The following is an 18035-nucleotide window of genomic DNA, read 5'->3' as shown; positions in this document are numbered from 1 at the left end:
ATTTTAATGGATACCATCTTCTCTCCATAGTTTAGAATCCTACCGTTACTATATGGAAGTAGCTATTCCCCTACATGTTAGCCAAATTAAACTTTTTTTTCTCTTTGCCAATCATATTTATTAAAAATGCTTTCAATATACTGTTTGCTTTTATCTTATTATGACTGAAACTGAGAATTATTTCCTGTTTAAAAATTGTTTTTAGTTTCAACCATCTTTGAACTGTGCATGCACGCTCAGTTGCTAAGTCGTGTCTGACTCTGTGACTCCACGGACTATATAGTCCGCCAGGCCCCTCTGTCCATGGGATTTTCCAGGCAAGAATGTTGAAGTGGGTTGCCATTTGCTTCTCCAGGGGACCCTCTTGATCCAGGGATAGAACCCACATCTTCTGCATCTTCTACATTGGCAGGCAGATACTTTACCACCTGGGAAGCCCCTGAATGTCCTGTTTCTACTTGTCTATTGAGTTGTTGGCCTTTTCTGTATTGATTTAAATGGATTCCCGGTTTTTTTGAAAGAAAATTAGCTTCTTAAATTTCAACATTCAAAAAACTAAGATTATGGCATCTGGTTCTGTTACTTCATGGCAAATAGATGGGGAAACAATGGAAACAGTGACAGATGTTATTTTCTTGGGCTCCAAAATCACTACAGATGGTGACTGCAGTCATGAAATTAAAGGACGCTTGCTCCTTGGAAGAAAAGCTATGACCGACCTAGACGGCATATTAAAAAGCAGAAACATTACATGGCCAACAAAGGTCCATATAGTCAGAGTTATGGTTTTTTCCAGTAGTCATGAATAGATGTGAGAATTGGACAATAAAGAAGGCTGAACACCGAAGAAATGATGCTTTTGAACTGTGGTGTTGGAGAAGACTCTTGAGAGTCCCATGAACTGCAAGGAGATCAAACCAGTCAATTCTAAAGGAAATCAGTCCTGAATATTCACTGGAAAGACTGCTGCTGAAGCTGAGACTCTGATACTTCGGCCCCCTGATGCAAAGATCTGACTCACTGGAAAAAACCATGACGCTGGGAAAGATGGAAGGCAGGAAGAGGAGGGGACAGCAGAGGATGAGATGGTTGGATGGCATCATCAACTCAAAGGACCTAAGTCTGAGCAAACTCCAGGAGATGGTGAAGGACAGGGAAGCCTGGCGTGCTGCAGTCCATGGGATCACCAAGAGTCAGCACAATTGAGTGACTGAACAACAACAAGCTCCTTAAATATGATGCATGGCAAGTTTTTTCCCAGTATGTCTTTGGAGTTCTAATTTTGTTTCTGTTAGTTATTGCCGTGCATAGGTTTTATTTGTCTTTATGCAAACTCATCAACTTTTTTTCTTTATAGTTTCTGGTGTTTCACAACACTTAGGGCAAATGGAACTCTCATACTTTGCTGGTGGGTATAAGCTGGTAAAGTCACTCTGGAAAACTGTTTGGCAATATATACTAAAATTAAACACACACATATCCTATGACACAGCATTTCCTCTCAATTCCAACAGAAAATGAACACTTGTGCTCTCCCCACAAACATGCGTAAGAATGTTCTCAGCAATTTTACCCCCCAAAATATAAATAACCAAAATTTCTATCAACAGTAGAATAAAGTGTGACATATTAACACAATATAATTCAACACAACACTAACAAAGAACTTTTACTAAAATGGAAGTAGCTATTCCCCTACATGTTAGCTAAATCAAACTCTTTTCACCAATCATACATATTAAAAATGCTTTCATTATGTTGCTATGTGCAACATAAATAAATCTCATACATAATGTTACACAAAAGAAACTAGACCCAAAAGACTTACCATATGATTCAATTTATGTGGAGACCAAAACCAGGCAAAACTAATCTATGGGCAAAGGTCAGAATAGTGGTTATCACTAGGGGAGGTCATATTGACTGGGAAGAACATAAGAAAGAATTTTTAAGTGTTGGAGATAGTCTCCATCTTATTCAAGGCAGTGACTACTTTATGTATACATACATAAAAATTTGTTGATTCCTTAAATATGTGTACTTTCCTGTGAATTGCATTTCAATAAAAGTTTTTCTTTTTCATTTAAAAAAATGTTTATTTTCTGAGAGGCAGAAAGACCAAGTTGTTTGTGGTTTTGTTGTTGCAGTTTAGTTGCTAAGTCATGTCTGACTCTTTTGCGATCCCATGAACAGTAGCCCACCAGGCTCTTCTGTCCATGGGATTTCCCAGGCAAGAAACCGGAGTGGGTTGCCATTTCCTTCTCCAAGGTTTTTCTCTTTTGAAGTGAGATCACAAGCTAGCTGGTTTTTTTTTTTTCAAATGGCTACTGAGTTTACCCAATACTATTTATTGAAAATTTGTTTTCATCTTTATCACATTTGACATTTCTATAATTGAGGCCACTTCAGTCCTCTCAACTCTATCCAGTGTAACCTGTCTACTCTGGTGCTCTTCATTACTTCAGCTTTAACACAGACTCTAATAGCATTAATCCCTTCTTCATGAACATCGGCTTTTCCATGATTTTTATGAAAAATTCCACTTTTGTCCTTTCATATGAACTTTAGAATCAAGTTTTGAAAATTTTGTTTGAGATATTATTATTACACTGGGTTTACAGATTATATTTTATGAACTTCAAGATACCTTCAATATGAAACTAAGACAACACTATAAATCAAGTATACTCCAACAAAAATTTTTCTAAAAAGATACAATTATTTTATATAGCACTAAAAAATCACATTGCCCAGCTATGGCATAATGTTGACAATTTTTATTTTATGCCTATTGTTATATTACTTTTTTCTATTCAAAAATTCCATTAAGAAGATATGCAATACCTCTAGAAGTCTATAAAACATTATTGAGAAAAAAACAAAAGAAGATCAAAATACATGGAGAGATAATATTCATGAACTAGAAGACTCACTGCTATAAAGATTTCAATTGCACCTAAACTTATCATTGCGGAATCTTATAAGCTGATTTTAAAAGGTATATGCAAATGCAAGGAGCCCAAAATAACCAAGAGTTATCTATTGCATATCAAGATTTATCAAACTACAGTAGTAATTCTCAAACTTTTTAGTCTTATACTCTTACAAGTTATTGAGACTCTAAAGAGCTTTAGTTTATGGGAGTTTATTTTTTACCTTTGAAACTAAACAGAAAATTCATTTTAAAATAACAAGAAACTTATCACATGCTAACAGAAATAAATTTATGAAAAACAACTGTTTTCCAAAACAAAACATTTAGTGAGAAGAGTGGCACGGTTTTACATTTTTATGAATCTCTTTAACATCTAGCTTAACAGGAGATGGCTGGATTCTCAAATCTGCTCCTTTATTCAATCAACTTCAATATCACACATCACACATTCTCTGGAAAACCTACTGTATACTCATGAGACAGTGAGTGAATAAAGCAAATAACATCTTATTATTACTATGAAAACAGTTTTGACCTCAGAGACCCCTTAAAGGGTCTCAGGGACTCTACATGGTCCCAGGAGAACTACTGAAATAGACTACTAATGCAATGGCATTTTGGCATAAGGACAGACAAAACAGAGAAATGGAACAGGAGGGCCAGACAAGTCCTTGTCTATACAACCAGCTGACTCACGACCAAAGTGACTCTACAGAGCAGGGGAGAGCGGACATTTTAAAAAGCAGTGCCACAATAATACTGGGTTGGCCAAAAATCTTGTTCAGGTTTTTCTGTACAAAGTAATGGGAAAAGCCCACACACTTTGGTCAACCCAACAGTAATTGGATATTCATATAGGAAAAGAACTAAATTGATCCCTATCTTACACCATTAAAAAAAATCCCACATAGACTGTTGATCTGTGAATAGCAAAACCTAACAGAAAATAATAGCAAATATATCTTCATCACCTGGATACAAAAAGTTCTAATTATAAAGGAAAAGACTGATGTACTTAACTATATTAAAATTGAGAATTTGTGGGCTTCCCTTGTGGCTCAGCTGGTAAAGAATCCACCTGCAATGAAGGAGACCTGGGTTCGATCCCTGGGTTGGGAAGATCCAAATGTTAAAAATAAAAACTAAAATTGAGAATTTGTTAATCCAAAAATACCTTTAAGAAAACGAAAAGGTAAGGCAAGCCATAAGTGGAAGATGAAATCTGCAATAGAGGTATCCGAAAATACACACACACACACACACACACACACAAATAAGAAAAAGACAGAACAGCAGATAGGAAATTGGGCAAATGATTTTAATGAGTCCTTCTAAAAGATGATGGTCAATAAATAAACGAAAGGCTGCTCAATCACAGTAGTAATCAAGGGAATACAAATTAAAACCAACTAGGAGTGTTAAATAGTACAACCACTTTGGGAAACTATTCTGTAGTTTCTAATAAAATTAAATGCCTGCCTGATGACCCAAAATCCACTCCTTAATATATACTCAAGAGAAATGAGTATGTATATATAGAAAGATGTGCATGAGAATGTTCATAGCAGCTTAATTCAAAACAGCCAAACTTAGAAACAACAATCAATTAAAAAAATGATCATCATAAAATGGGACTAAGCAATGAAAAAAGAATAACTGATAAAACAAATTGGATAAATTGCAAAAAACATTATTATGATGGGCAAAAGAAGTCTGACACAAAAGAGTGCATACTGTTATGAGCCACTGACATGAAGTTCAAGAAGAGGCAAAACAAATTTATACCAGTAGAAGTCAAAGCAGTTTTAACAGAATACAGATTCTGTAAGCAAAGGAGTATGAGAGAACTTTCTGGAGTAATGGAAATGCTCTACATTTTCATGTGAATACGGTACATGCATATGCAAAATATTCTTCAAGGTGTACATTTAAAATTTTTGCAACTTATTGGATATGACACATACCTCAGAGTACACACAAAAATCCATTATATATAAACCAGAATGGTTAACTGAACAGATTGACAATTCCAAGGCTCGGCAAAGAGGTAGAATAATAGGAATTCTCATACATTGCTGATAGAACTCTAAACTGGTGCAACTCATTGAAAAAAAGAGCAAAATAATCAACTGTGATGTATTTGTATAACAGAACATCCCACAATGACGAACCAACTACAGCTCCATTGCACACAGATGAATCTCACAAAATAATGTTTAGTGAAAACAGCCACAGTAAAGTATACAAAATAAATGGTTCCATTTACATAAGGTTGAAAAAGCAGGCAAAACTAAACTACCAAATTTGGGTGCAACCTTAGGTAGAAAAGTAAGAAAGTGATTATGATATCGTAAGAGTCAGGGCAGAGGGCTTCCCCGATGGCTCAGTGGCAAAGAGCCTGCCTACCACCGCAGGAGACATGGGTCCAATCCCTGGTCTAGGAAGGGCCCCCGTGCCTTAGAGCAACCAAGCCTGTGCCCCACAACTACTGAGCCTGCGCTCTAGAGCCCATGAGCTGCAACTACTGAAGCCCACGCACCCCAGAGCCAGTGCTCTGCAATAAAAGCCACCACAATGAGAAGCCCACGTACCACAATGAAGAGTAACCCTGCTCACTGCGACTAGAGAAAAGCCCGTACAGCAGTGAAGAGACAGCACAGCTAAAAACAAATAAATAAAATTAGATCTCTGTCCTGACTTGTATATATGTGTGTGTGTGTTACATGTATGTGTTACGTATATATATATGTGTATGTAACATACACATATATATATACAAGTCAGGACAGAGATCATTCTAGTGAAGGAGCAGAAGTATAGTTCATTAGGAGGAATTTTAAGCAGGGCTTTCTGCGATGCTGACAAATACTTAGTGACCTGAATGTTGGTTACAAGGGCTTATGCTTTTTAATCACTTTTTAATCAAAGAAAGATGCACAGACCGGTGATTTTTCTGTGTGTATCAGAACAAAAGTGAAAAGGTTATAAATCAGAAAAAAAAAAAAGATGTAAAAAAGTCAGCTGGACTTGGTAACTGATGGGGTTTGCTGGGGGAAGAGAGGAATACAGAGACAGCCAAGGGAAACTGCCAGATTTCTGACTTGCACACCAGTTTGGGTGGGCATGCCTTTCACTGAGATAAGGAAACAGCATTTTCAGGGGAAAGATATGAAATAAAGCTTGGACATGGTGAATTTATAGTACCTTTGAGACATCCAGGCAGAGATGTCCAGTGGGCAATTAGATATGTTGATCTCAAGCTCAAAGGAGAGGTCCAGAGGAGGGAAATTTCAGATTCACCTGTCAAGGGAATCATGGACAGGGAGATGACTGTCTAGGGAAAGAAGACTGACAAGAAGGCACGGGGCTGACCCCGGATGTGCCAACATTAACGGGCAGGTACAGGAGAAGCCAGTAAAAAAACCAAAACACTGGGAAGGAACCAAGCGGTGGGAGGACTATCAAGAGTGTGTGGTGAACCATTAAGCAAAGGAAGAGAACGTCTCCTGAGTAATCAGTCACTCACTGCAGGCTGGTGCATAGTTTAGAAAGCATACGGGTTATGCACAATACTCAGCGAGCCAGTTTTTACTCCACCTCTCTCTGGCTGATTTGGGAAAAGCAACAACCAAGAGAAAACCAATGCTTTTGAGAACGGTTCTAAGTTTTCATGTTGTCTTTGGAAGTGAGAAACAAAGGCCCCTCTCACTCTTCTCCCTGATTCTCAGGACGGAAGATAGAATGGAGAGAACTGTTAGGTCTGCACCACTGGGCAGAATTGCCATGAAAAGGTCAGCACACAGGTGCAGGCTCACTTTTACGTGTCTTCCATGTGACTGAAGTGGCATGAGACACCTTCAAGAGAGGACTTCTGCTACTCCAAGGGAGAGCCAGGGCTAAACCTACTACTTGGGCAGAAAAGGCCAGAGGCAGGAGGCCAAGGCCAGAGCAGCAGTCAGCCGGGGCAAATGGGCTCTCTCTGGTTACAAGGCCCTGAGCACTGATACGAATGAGTCAGACCAGCTTTGCCCACATCACAAGGGAAAGATCTAGCTGTGCTCGAAAACTGGGGAGATGGAGGGTGTCCATCTTATGGCCTGGGTCAGTTTCAAACAAATAAAGCTAAACTAAATTGAGAAAAACAGCAACTCCACATAAAGCAGTGGGACTCATTCGAGTCTTCTCTCTTGGGGTTTGGTGCTCAAGTCCTAGTCAAGAATAAGAGGCGAAGTTTGGGGGGTTTTATTGCCAGTACAAATACTTAATATAAATCTCTCCCTTAGGAACCCCAAAGACTTGAAAACAGTGGCTGTGGACTGGAAAGAATTCTAACATTCCTGGATCACACCAGAATACCATCATAAAATTTCTCAATTTCTAGTACCACATCAATCACATACAAAACAAAACACAATGGACATCTAGGATAAATTTGCATGAGATTTAGCAACTCCAGAAACAGAAATTCAAAGTGTTTGTTTGTTCCTTGATAAAAAGATTTTAGTGAAGGCTGTCTCCTTCCCAAATTCACCTATAAAGTCAGTACAACTCTAATAAAAATTTCAATGGGATTTTTTTTAGAGCTTATCAAAATAAATTCTAAAATTCATCTGAAACAATAAATGCATGATAATAACCCAGAAAAAATTGAAAATGAGCATATTTGCTCTATCTGGTATCTAACTGTAGGATATAAAGCTGCAGGGGAAAGGGGCACTGTGTAATAGAATTCTGCAGAAATATACACAAACACACCAGGGGAAATGAACAGAGCATCCAGAGGCCCTACGTATACAAGGAAATTCTTGCAGCACTTCAAATATGGACAAGTCAATAAGTGAAATTAGGAAAAGCTTGTCAGTTGAGAAAAATCTCTACCCCTACGTCAGACAAAACAGTAAATTCCACACAAAATGAACAAGTTAAATATGATATGAAAAAACAAATTTCAAACACATGAGAATTAAAAAAAAAAAATCTTGGGATGGTAGAGATTTTGTTAAACAAGATTAAAGGAAAAAAAAAAACTCAAAAGCTACAAAGAAGTCAAAGATGGGACCACATACAAAGTTTAAACTTCTATATGAATAAAAACACCATAAGTGAAATTAAAAGACAAGTTAGAAGAAATTAGGTGAAAAATATATGTAATGCATATAACAAAGGATTAACTACTGTAAACTACTGTATATCTGAAGAATTCCTGCTAACCAATAACAAACAAACAAAAAAAAAGACAACCCTGAAGGGAAAAAAATGGCCAAAGACATAAACAGGCAACATCCAGAAGGAATATGAATGCCCATTAACCATATGTCTGCACAAAAGTTAATTTACAGACTCATCTAAAGCCTGATAAGCTATATTTTAGATGATTAAGAAATTAATTTTTTCAAAACCAAAAGAAATTATAAATATACATTCATCTGATATCAGAATGAGAAATGCCCTTCTAAATTTAAAACCTAACAAAAACAAAGAAAAATAAATTTTATATACTTTAGAAAACCTCTAGTACTGCAAAAATTAATGAAATAGAAAATGGCAAAAATATTAACAAATAAATTATTTATGTACTTTAAATATAGAAAGCATTATCTAAATCAATATAGAAATTCTTAGATCTATACAAGCAAAACTGGAGAAAAAATGCAAACAGTTAAAACAATGTGAAAACCATGAAACCTTGCTTATACTTGGGGGGGGGGGGAAGGAAGTCAAAACAATGAGACAACATTTTTCACACATGAAATTGATAAAGGTGTAAAAAAATGAGAATGCCCAATACTGTCAGAGGTACAGGGTGCCTGATGTTCTCCTATTTACCTTACAGGTGGAATTTTTAATGACATGAGAAAAGAGTTGTGACTTGTTAAATGAGGAAAAAAGATATAAAATACACACAGTATGATCTCAACCATATTTTAAAATAATAGCTAAGTTTTATGGACACTTTCTTCTCTGCCAGACACTGAGCTAAGACTGTCTACAGGTTATTGGTGCACTTCATATTTACAATAACCCTGAGTTAGATGCTTTATTATCCTCATTTTATGGAGAAACTTCGACAAGAGAGATCAAGTCATGGAGCCAAGGTCTCAACCCAGATACATCTGGTCTAGTCTGTGATTGTAACTACTAGTACAATGGACAGGAGGAAATAAATCAAACTCCTGAGAGTTGAATATACTCCTCTTACTTCCTATTTTGTCATGGATATTCCATTATTTTACTTCTAAATACAATGCTGCTTTCAAAAGGTCAATAATCACACAACAGAGACAACAGCATCCTTGAAATGCTGACAATTTCAGGTGCTGATGACAAAAGAAACTTTATAGATCATAATCCACGGGATTTAAAAAAATTTTTTAAGCAAAGAAATACTTTTCTAAGTGAAATTTTATATGGACCTACAGTATGAGAAACAAATTTTAAAAAAAAAGAAACAAAGCAGCATTTTATTCTGTTAGTGTATTTGAAAAGCTCAAATTTATAATATTTACAGTGAAACTCTTCTGATGAACACAAACTCAAAGTTCTGGAAGAGTGGGACAAATCTGTTTTGTTTATTGCCCAGTATCAAAAAAAAACCTGATTCACAGAGATTAGCAGTTACAAATAAGTCTTTGTCATTCTTTTAAAAATAGCACATTATTGCTATCTAAGGATTTACTATACCTGTCCAGAAGTCCAAGTAGAAAAATTCTATGTTAAATCTCTAGTAATATCAATGAGAATATGTGGTAACCACAAATATTTTGGTAAAACAAATATGAAGCTTAAAATATATACTAATCTGACATCAAGACATTATATATATAAAGCGGTCACATTTACTGCACAATGCAATGAGAGGTGTTTATAGGAGTAAATTTGCTCCTATAATCTTACATGAACAAATAAGCAGTGGTCTGAATTTTTAAAAGAACATAAAGCTACAATTTTTCCAATCAACAGAATTTTTAGAAATTCAAGTACATGCACAAAGCAAGCAAGAAATGTCATTATAAGAATTGTTACCTGGCTGCTGGCATTATAGACAATTTTAGTTTTTTCATTTTATTTTTCCTCAAATATCTTAAATACATTGCCTTTTCTTTGTTTTTTTTTTTAAATGTTTCATTTAAAAATAGTTATAAATCACAGGAATTTGCAAAAAACTGTACAGGAGGGACCCAAGGGCCCTTCACCTAACTTCCTTCAGTGGTAATATCTTACTTCTATGCAAGATCACAACCAGGAGACTGACCGTGGTACAATCCACAGAGTTTATTAATATCTTCAGCACTTTTACATTCATGTGTGTTCTATGCAATTTTACCACATTTGACACTTGTAGCTTTGAGTAACAACAGTTGAGATGCAGAACAGTTCCCTCCCCACAAAGCTCCCTCATGCTGCCTCCTTAACCACACCTTCCCCTATTCCTAACTCCTGGCAACAACTAATCTATTCTTCATCTCTATAATTTTGTTATCTCAATAATGTTATATAAATGCAACTGTACAGAATGTAACCTTTAAAGACTGACTTTTTTTTTAACCTAGACAACCTGGCAGTACAAATCAGCAGTCTCATTTGTTAAAATTTAGCATGATATAACATTTGAATGTGTATCAGTGTTTGAAGTGAAGTGGAAATCGCTCAGTTGTGCCCAACTCTTTGCAACCCCATGGACTGCAGTCTGCCAGACTCTGTCCATGGAATTCTCCAGGCCATAATACTGGAGTGGGAAACCGTTCCCTTTCTCCAGGGGATTTTCCCAAAACAGGGGTCGAACCCAGGTCTCCCGCACTGCAGGTGGAAATAGGTGGATTCTTTACTGCCTGAGCCACCAGGAAAGTCCAAGAATACTGGAGTGGGTAGCCTATTCCTTCTCCAGCAGATGTCTCCAACCCAGACATCAAACCGGAGTCTCCTGCATTGCAGGTGGATTCTTTACCAGCTGAGCTACGAGGGAAGTCCTGGTTTACAACCTTTACAGTGTTTTAAAGTTTACAATGTTAAAAATGTGACTCAAATGCTTATGAAATCCTTGTTGTACTATCATAAAACTAGGATTTTGGAGAATGAATTCTTTAAATTAATAATCTGATACAAATCTAGTGCCATCTACTACAAACACAGTACAGAAGAGAAACTCATGGCACAGTGCTTCTAAGTCTTATCTATGTTTACAAGAACACGTGGCTTACAAGAATGCCTGGCTGTGCATTTTTCTGGCCAGCCTCTAGATTCCAGTCCTTTCCTGACCCAGGTAAGTTTCTGCTACGTGAGAATATGACTGTTTGCTTCCCCCCACAGAACGGTCACCATTTTTGCCTTTCCACATATTTAGAATTCTTTCAAATCAGCCAGGAAATGAATCCCTCTGAAATTCTTGGTTCTGGAGATTTACCTACACCACACCCCAGGCCCAACTCACAAGTCTCTTAAGTCCTTATGAATCAACACCTCTCTCTGAAAGGAATACCCCACCCTAGTACAAATTCAAACTAACTCTTTTCCCCTCCCCTCTATACCTCCAGGTACCTAGATCCACCTTATGTTTCTTCTCTCAGCTATTCTGTTAGGTCTTCCTGATCCTCACCCCACTAGGAATCTGTTCACTAACTAGGTGTGACAAAAGCCATATCTCTACAAGTTTAGGCTTAGAAAGCAAACACTCCAAGGAGTTACTTCTTGAACATCATGCCTTCATAGTAATGTCCTTGCTTTTCCAAAAAGATCACTCTCAACAAGTAAAAGCTAAAACACGAAACTAGGCATTTTTGACACACAGAAGAAAGAAAAAAAAAAAAAGCATAGATGTGTGTATATTTTTTAAAATTTGGCTCATATTGGTATCACTGTATCACTATCAGATCAAATGGAACTTAAAGTAGAGGTAAAGAGGGACTTCCCTGACAGCCCAGTTAAGACTGAGCTCCCACATCAGGGAGCACCAGTTTGATTCCTGGCTAGGAAACTAAGATCCCACAAGCTGCAGAGCAAAAAATTTAAAAATTAAGTAGTAGTAAAGAGCCAGATTGCCTGGGTAAAAATGTGATCTCTGCCACTGTATTTTTAAATCAAGTTTCATTTACCTTCTGCGTACCTCAATCTTCGAATCTGTAAAATGGTGAAAAAAGTGCCTCACAAGACAGTTTTAAGAATAACATATGTAAAGCATTTAGAACACTGCCTAGCACACAGTAAACATTATCCAAGTATTAACAATTATCTCTAACACATGGCAATCCAGGTTCACCTCTTTTGTGATATCTATTCCACTTACACTCTGATGTTCATACTGCTTCTGAAATTTCCATCCCAAGAAACAATGGTCACATAAGAATCTGTGTTTTATTTATTAAATTCATCTTGATCAAAACTAACTAGCAGAACAAATTTTCTCTTACACAGAAGCAGTTACTATTAACATTCCACCAGACATGAATGTAAGCACTTAAAAGTATAGTGGTGATGGAAAGAATGCTAAGGAGAGTAAAGTACAGATCAGAACACAGAATATGGCAGCTTTATGTTTAAAAAACTGGGAAACTGATATGTCCTATTTATGCTTGTATACACATCAGATGGCTCTATAAAATTTAATGTCTGATTAAGGAAAGGGAGAAGTACAAGCCTGGGAGGATAATGAAAGGGGTGATTCATTTTATATACTTTAGTATCTTTCAAATTTAAAGCACTAAATATATTATTTATGTGTGTGTTAGTTGCTCTGTCATGTCTGACTCTTTGCAATCCCACTGACTGTAGCCTGCCAGGCTCCTCTGTCCATGGAATTCTCCAGGCAAGAATACTAGAATGGGTAGCCATTCCCTTCTCCAGAGGATCTTCCCAACCCAGAGATCAAACCCTGGTCTCCTGCACTGCATGCAGATTCTTTACCATCTGGGCCACAGGGAAGCCCATATTATCTATATAAGAACCTAATTTTAAAAATGGAGGTGGTGGGTGGTGGTCCGTCTAAACAAGTACTCTGAAAGCTAGTCTTCTAGTCCCAAGTTGCCACTAACTCTGTTACCCTGGGCAAGTCATTTACCTGTGAGTATAGCTGGACCAAGTCAGGGACAGCAAAGATTTCTAGGTTCTAATCTAATTTCAAAAATGTATCTCAAAGAGGAGGGTAGTAAATAGATGGTACTATCTTTAAGATATGAGGGGGTACTAGTTCAACATTTTGCAAAGTAAGGCAACTTTTTGAGAACATAACTGTCAAGCTTATTAATCTTTCAAGATTATTTCTGTCTTACATAAAAATCCTTCTTAGAAGAAGGGGTCTAATGCAACTTACAGGATACACCTTTAAAGAATATTCTGCACATTATTTTGTGTCTCTTGCCATATCTTTGGAGTTGTTTAAATGGATTTTATTAAGTTTTGTGTGTTTTTTTTAATATGGACCATTTTTTAAAATCTTAATTGAATTTGTTACAATATTGCTTCTGTTTTATGCTTTGGTTTTTTGACCCCAAGGCATGTGGGACTTTGCTCCCTGATCAAGGGATTGAACCCATGTCCCCTGCACTGGAAGGCGAAGTCTTAACCACTAGACTACCAGGGAAATCTCTGGACTTTAAGTTTTCATACTAAAGTCTTTATACTATGCCATGGAGTAAGCAATAAAGTGCATGTGCGCATGCTCAGTTACTAAGTTGTATCTAACTCTTCACGACCTCATGGACTGCAGTCTAACAGGCTCCTCTGTCCATGAGATTTTCTAGGCAATAATACTGGGTTGCTATTTTCTTCTCCAAGGGATCTTCCCAACCCAGGGATCAAACCAGCATCTCCTGTCTCCTGCACTGGCAGGATTCTTTACCACTGAACCACCTGAGAAGCCCCAGCAATAACATACACTAGAACAATTTACATTTAAAATATAACAAGAAACTTGTACTATATAAAGGCATTTATGATGAGACACTGCAAAAAAAATAATCATTCCACCTCCAGTCAATAACAGCTGTAACTAATTGAGTACATACTTTATTCCAAGTATCATCCATTTATTCATTCTGTGTATCCTTTTTAATCCTACCATTCATATGGCAATGTAGGTTTTAATATCCCCATTTAACAGGAGAAGTGACTATGGCTCCATGAAGATGACAACTAGCCTGAGGTCATAGATAACAAGTGGAGAGCTAGGAGTCCACCAAAAATCTTTGGATCTGAGCTCAGTGCACTCTAGACAGGGATTAGCTGGCAGGCTGGTGCAGACTTGCAATGATGTTTTTTAGTAATTTAAATATAAATGAGGAAAAATAAAAAGAAAGTAAACTTTTCAACAAAGCTAACTGATTCAGTTTAAAGATCTTTCATGCTGAGATTCAGTTCTAATTATGTGAGTTAAAATATTCTTACTTAAAATGACAGTGACAGTAGACAGTGCATCTCTTTTGCCTCCTGCATTAGTAGGTGGGTTCTTTACCACTAGGAAGAAGCCTGGCATGTCTCTTGCAGCCTCCCAATTTGGGGGGGAATACTTCTGAAATCCAAAAAATTGGGGAACTACTTCCTTAGATAATGATGCCTCCCAAAATAACAGAGGACTTCAGTCACACACACACACACACCTCAAGACTCTCTCATTAATCTCTATTTTACTTGTATTGGGACATTGAAGGATTGAGAAATGGGAGTAAAGTGAGTTTCAGCAATCCAAAATAATATGAGTTAATGTAGGGTTTGGGCAGAGAACTTTCCTCAGGATTTGTTTCACTGGTTGATTTTTCTCATTCTTTATCTTCAATTCTACTCACTCAAACCTGGGATCAAACTTTCTGTTCCTAAAATAGTCACATTCTTTACTACTACTGCTAACTGGCAATCAATACTTAAGTCAAATAAAAAGAGCTACTACTTGAGGCCTCCAATAGTTTGCTTTTATTTAAAGCCTTTTTCACTCTGACAAAATAAAAACTTTTAATTAGGTCTAGTCTACTACTTCCAAAAGAAAATTGGTCTATAAATCAGACTCAAGCAAATTTCCAAATTTATCTATCTCCATGTATATAGATAGATATAGTGTGTGTGTGTGTGTGTATATATATATATATATACACATACACATATGGCTTTGCAGGTAGTTTACAAACAAGTGGGTCAAACTAGATAAATTTCTTGAATTTTACTGAATACATGGCAAATAAGCTATTTAGTTCTCTTATTAGCATGTCTTATTTCTTACCTCCTTTGGTGAGCAAATTTAAATATTAGTTTCAGTCACAACATATTAAATTCACATTTAAAATCATAAAGAGAGCCAGATTTTTCAGTCTTACACATAAACTTTTAATCTCACTTGATGCTATTTATATTATTTTATGGTGCCTTATTAAAATGAAATCAGAGCACAAAAACCTGTATCTCGCAGGACACATAACTGAAAATATTTAAAATCTGTACTTACTACATGACTCAAACCACTCTTCTTAAAAGGAGAGCCAATTTTAAGAACTTAAACATGCAGTCTGGATAACATAAATCACTCTTTCCAAGCCCAAAACTTAAAAGATCTAGTAAAATTAATTATACACTATAATGTATCCAAAAGCTAAAATTGGTAATAATTCTGCTTAAATTCCACGTTAATCTAATATCAAAACATTTTATTCTCTTTTCAAACACCTGATATATACTGCACAGTCTTTTCATTATATACTTATTCAGCTAACTTTGGGTGCAAGGTACTCTAAGTATAAAAGTCCTTTTCAATGGATAGTGAAAATAATATACAAATGTTTACATAAAATACACTCAGTGGTCCTCAAAAGGGTATCTGAGAGTCTGTTAGGTCTATTAACTTGGTTCAAAATACCCAACAACAAATGTAAACTTTTTGTTACTTTGTTGTATTTTAACTGTTAACTGGTACCTACATTTTAAACACATTGTATCTAATGTGGCAACAGTAACTATTTTCCCACTAAAAAGTTACAGATGAGAAAGAGTACCTGGCTCACCAAGAACATTAAGTGGAAAAGAACCTCCTCTGGAGCTTGTAAATAGTAACAAGACAAACTCCAAAGCTAGGTTGTTCATATAATCACCAATATGTAGGTCAAAATAACTAGTGAGCTATATACATTACTGTCTGCCTAGTAAGTTACAGATCAACAGGAGAGGAAGAAACTGCTCAAACGTGACTACCGCTAACAAACTCAAAATATTAGGCATAATATGTCTCTATTAACAGTGCAACCTGTGTAACCTAGCAATTGTAAAATAATTTCTCTTACTTTTGCTACTTTTTAAAAAGGAACCCTCCTCAAAAAAAGAAAAAAAAAAGAGCCGCTACTTTAAAGATGTAAATTCCTCTTTTTTTTCAAAGTAATTTGCCTAGGAAAATCTAACGCATAAAATAAACTGTAACAGATAAATCAACTACAACATGCTTAAAAACCTAAGATTATCAGTTTAGCAATCTACGTATTTTTAATCTTCGGTGGGTATTTGATTATAATAACCGACAACGTTTAAAAGTCACCCTTATTCCCCAAACATCGTCATCACACATGACATATTTTACTGAAATTAAGCTGAAACTAGACCCAAACTCAGGCCACCAGGCACCCTGAAATATACGAGGGGGAATCCAAGAAATCAGATATGTTGAGTGCCGGTATCCTCTTCCAGAGTAGGGTCAAATTCGTGTTTGCCCGCAAATGTCACTGTCTCAAGAAGTCTGCAAAATTCCCATCAGCGCTCCAGAGTACAAAGAGGCCTGCCCACGGAAACACCTGTCCTAGCACCGGGAAGACATTGGGAAATGCAACCTCCGAGCTCACGCCGGCCGCACAGCCTAGGGCAGCAGCGGCGACCCCAGACAAGGGGTGGACACTGACCTCACGGCTCCTTCGGGCAGGGTCCCGCACCCCCGACCAGCCTCCCGGGGCGAGAACCAGGAAATCTGTCATGCCGGCCGGGACCCACCCTCCGTGAACCCCACTCGCCCCTTCCCAGCCTCCCCAACTGCTCCCGGTCCGCTCCGGCCTCCCCGGGTGCACTCTGCCACCTCATCCCTCCCTCCTCGTCGGTCTCGCGGCACCGCCACCTCAGCCCCGGCGGCCTGCACTCCGGCCGCCCCCCACCCCGGGCCGCCGCTCCCCCACGGCCCCGGCCGCGGCCCCCTGCCCGGCTCGCGGCGCCGTCGGTCCCTTCGCGGCCCGGTCCCCGCCGCCCCCCCCCAGGCCCGAGCTCCCGCCGCGCGCTCCCCACCCCCAGCCTCCGCCCTCGCCCCGCTCGGCCGCTCCCGGCCCGCTCCCCCCAGCCGGGCTACCTGGAGGCAAGGGCGGCGGAGCACTTCACCCAGGGCCCCAGGTCGCAGAGGGCCCGGTGCTCGGGGTCCCGCTCCTTCTCTCGCTCCACGTGGTAGGCGTAGATGGAGAGCAGGATCCCGGCGGCGCACACTGCATACCGGGCCACCCGCTCCCAACGCGGCACCGACACTCTCAGCAGGACGGGCGCCGCCATCTTCCCCCCTCCGCCGCCGCCGCCGCCGCCGCCTCCTTCACCGCCGCCGCCGCCGCCGCCTCCCTCCGCCTCCACCTCAGCCGCCGCCGCCCGTCGGGGCCCGACCCAGCCGCTGCCGCTACCGCCACCGCCTCCGCCGCCGCCGCCACCGCCGCCGCCGCCGCCTTGCCCCATTGGCTCGACCGCCTCCTCCGGGCCCCGCCCCCACAGGCGCGCGGCCCAACCGCCCCGAAAGGAGAGAGCCCGACCGGGCTGGGAAAGCGCGCGCGGGCGCGGAGGGAGGGGGCGGAACGCGCAACCGCCCGAGAGGCCGGTCGGCGGGCGGGGCTAGAGGCGGTGCGGCGCGCGCAGCGGGCGGGGCCGAAGAAGGGGCGGGGCCATGAGGTGAAGGGCGGGGCTTTCGGGCGGGAGGGGAGGGGCGAGCAGGGGTGGGGAGGGGCGAGCAGGGCTCGGGTGGGGCGAGCTGGGGCGAGGCGAGCCGGGGTTGGGTGGCACGGGCGGGTCTTGTAGGACTGGGTGCGAGGAGTAAATTTCAAAGATATCAACGTGTGTGACTGGATAAGCCCTTGGCCCCACCTCCTGGGGGTCTAATCAATGGCCATACTTTCCGCCT

The 18035-nt window shown here is 39.4% G+C and overlaps 1 protein-coding gene across 1 annotated transcript in view; it reads right to left on the bottom strand.

Moving 5' to 3' along the window:
• The window catches only part of VKORC1L1 (vitamin K epoxide reductase complex subunit 1 like 1), a 56041-nt gene extending 38480 nt beyond the window's left edge, over positions 1-17561 (bottom strand). Inside the window, exon 1 of the mRNA XM_070461265.1 lies at positions 17229-17561. Coding sequence (XP_070317366.1) covers positions 17229-17422 — 194 coding nt within the window. The 5' untranslated portion in view covers positions 17423-17561. The remainder of the gene's footprint in view (positions 1-17228) is intronic.
• Between the last annotated feature and the right edge of the window lie 474 nt (positions 17562-18035).

The sequence above is a fragment of the Odocoileus virginianus genome, chromosome 33, assembly GCF_023699985.2.
Source record: "Odocoileus virginianus isolate 20LAN1187 ecotype Illinois chromosome 33, Ovbor_1.2, whole genome shotgun sequence".
NCBI classification, from domain to species: domain Eukaryota; kingdom Metazoa; phylum Chordata; class Mammalia; order Artiodactyla; family Cervidae; genus Odocoileus; species Odocoileus virginianus.
Note: the sequence above shows the minus strand (reverse complement) of the source record. Positions and strands in the feature narration are given on the sequence as shown.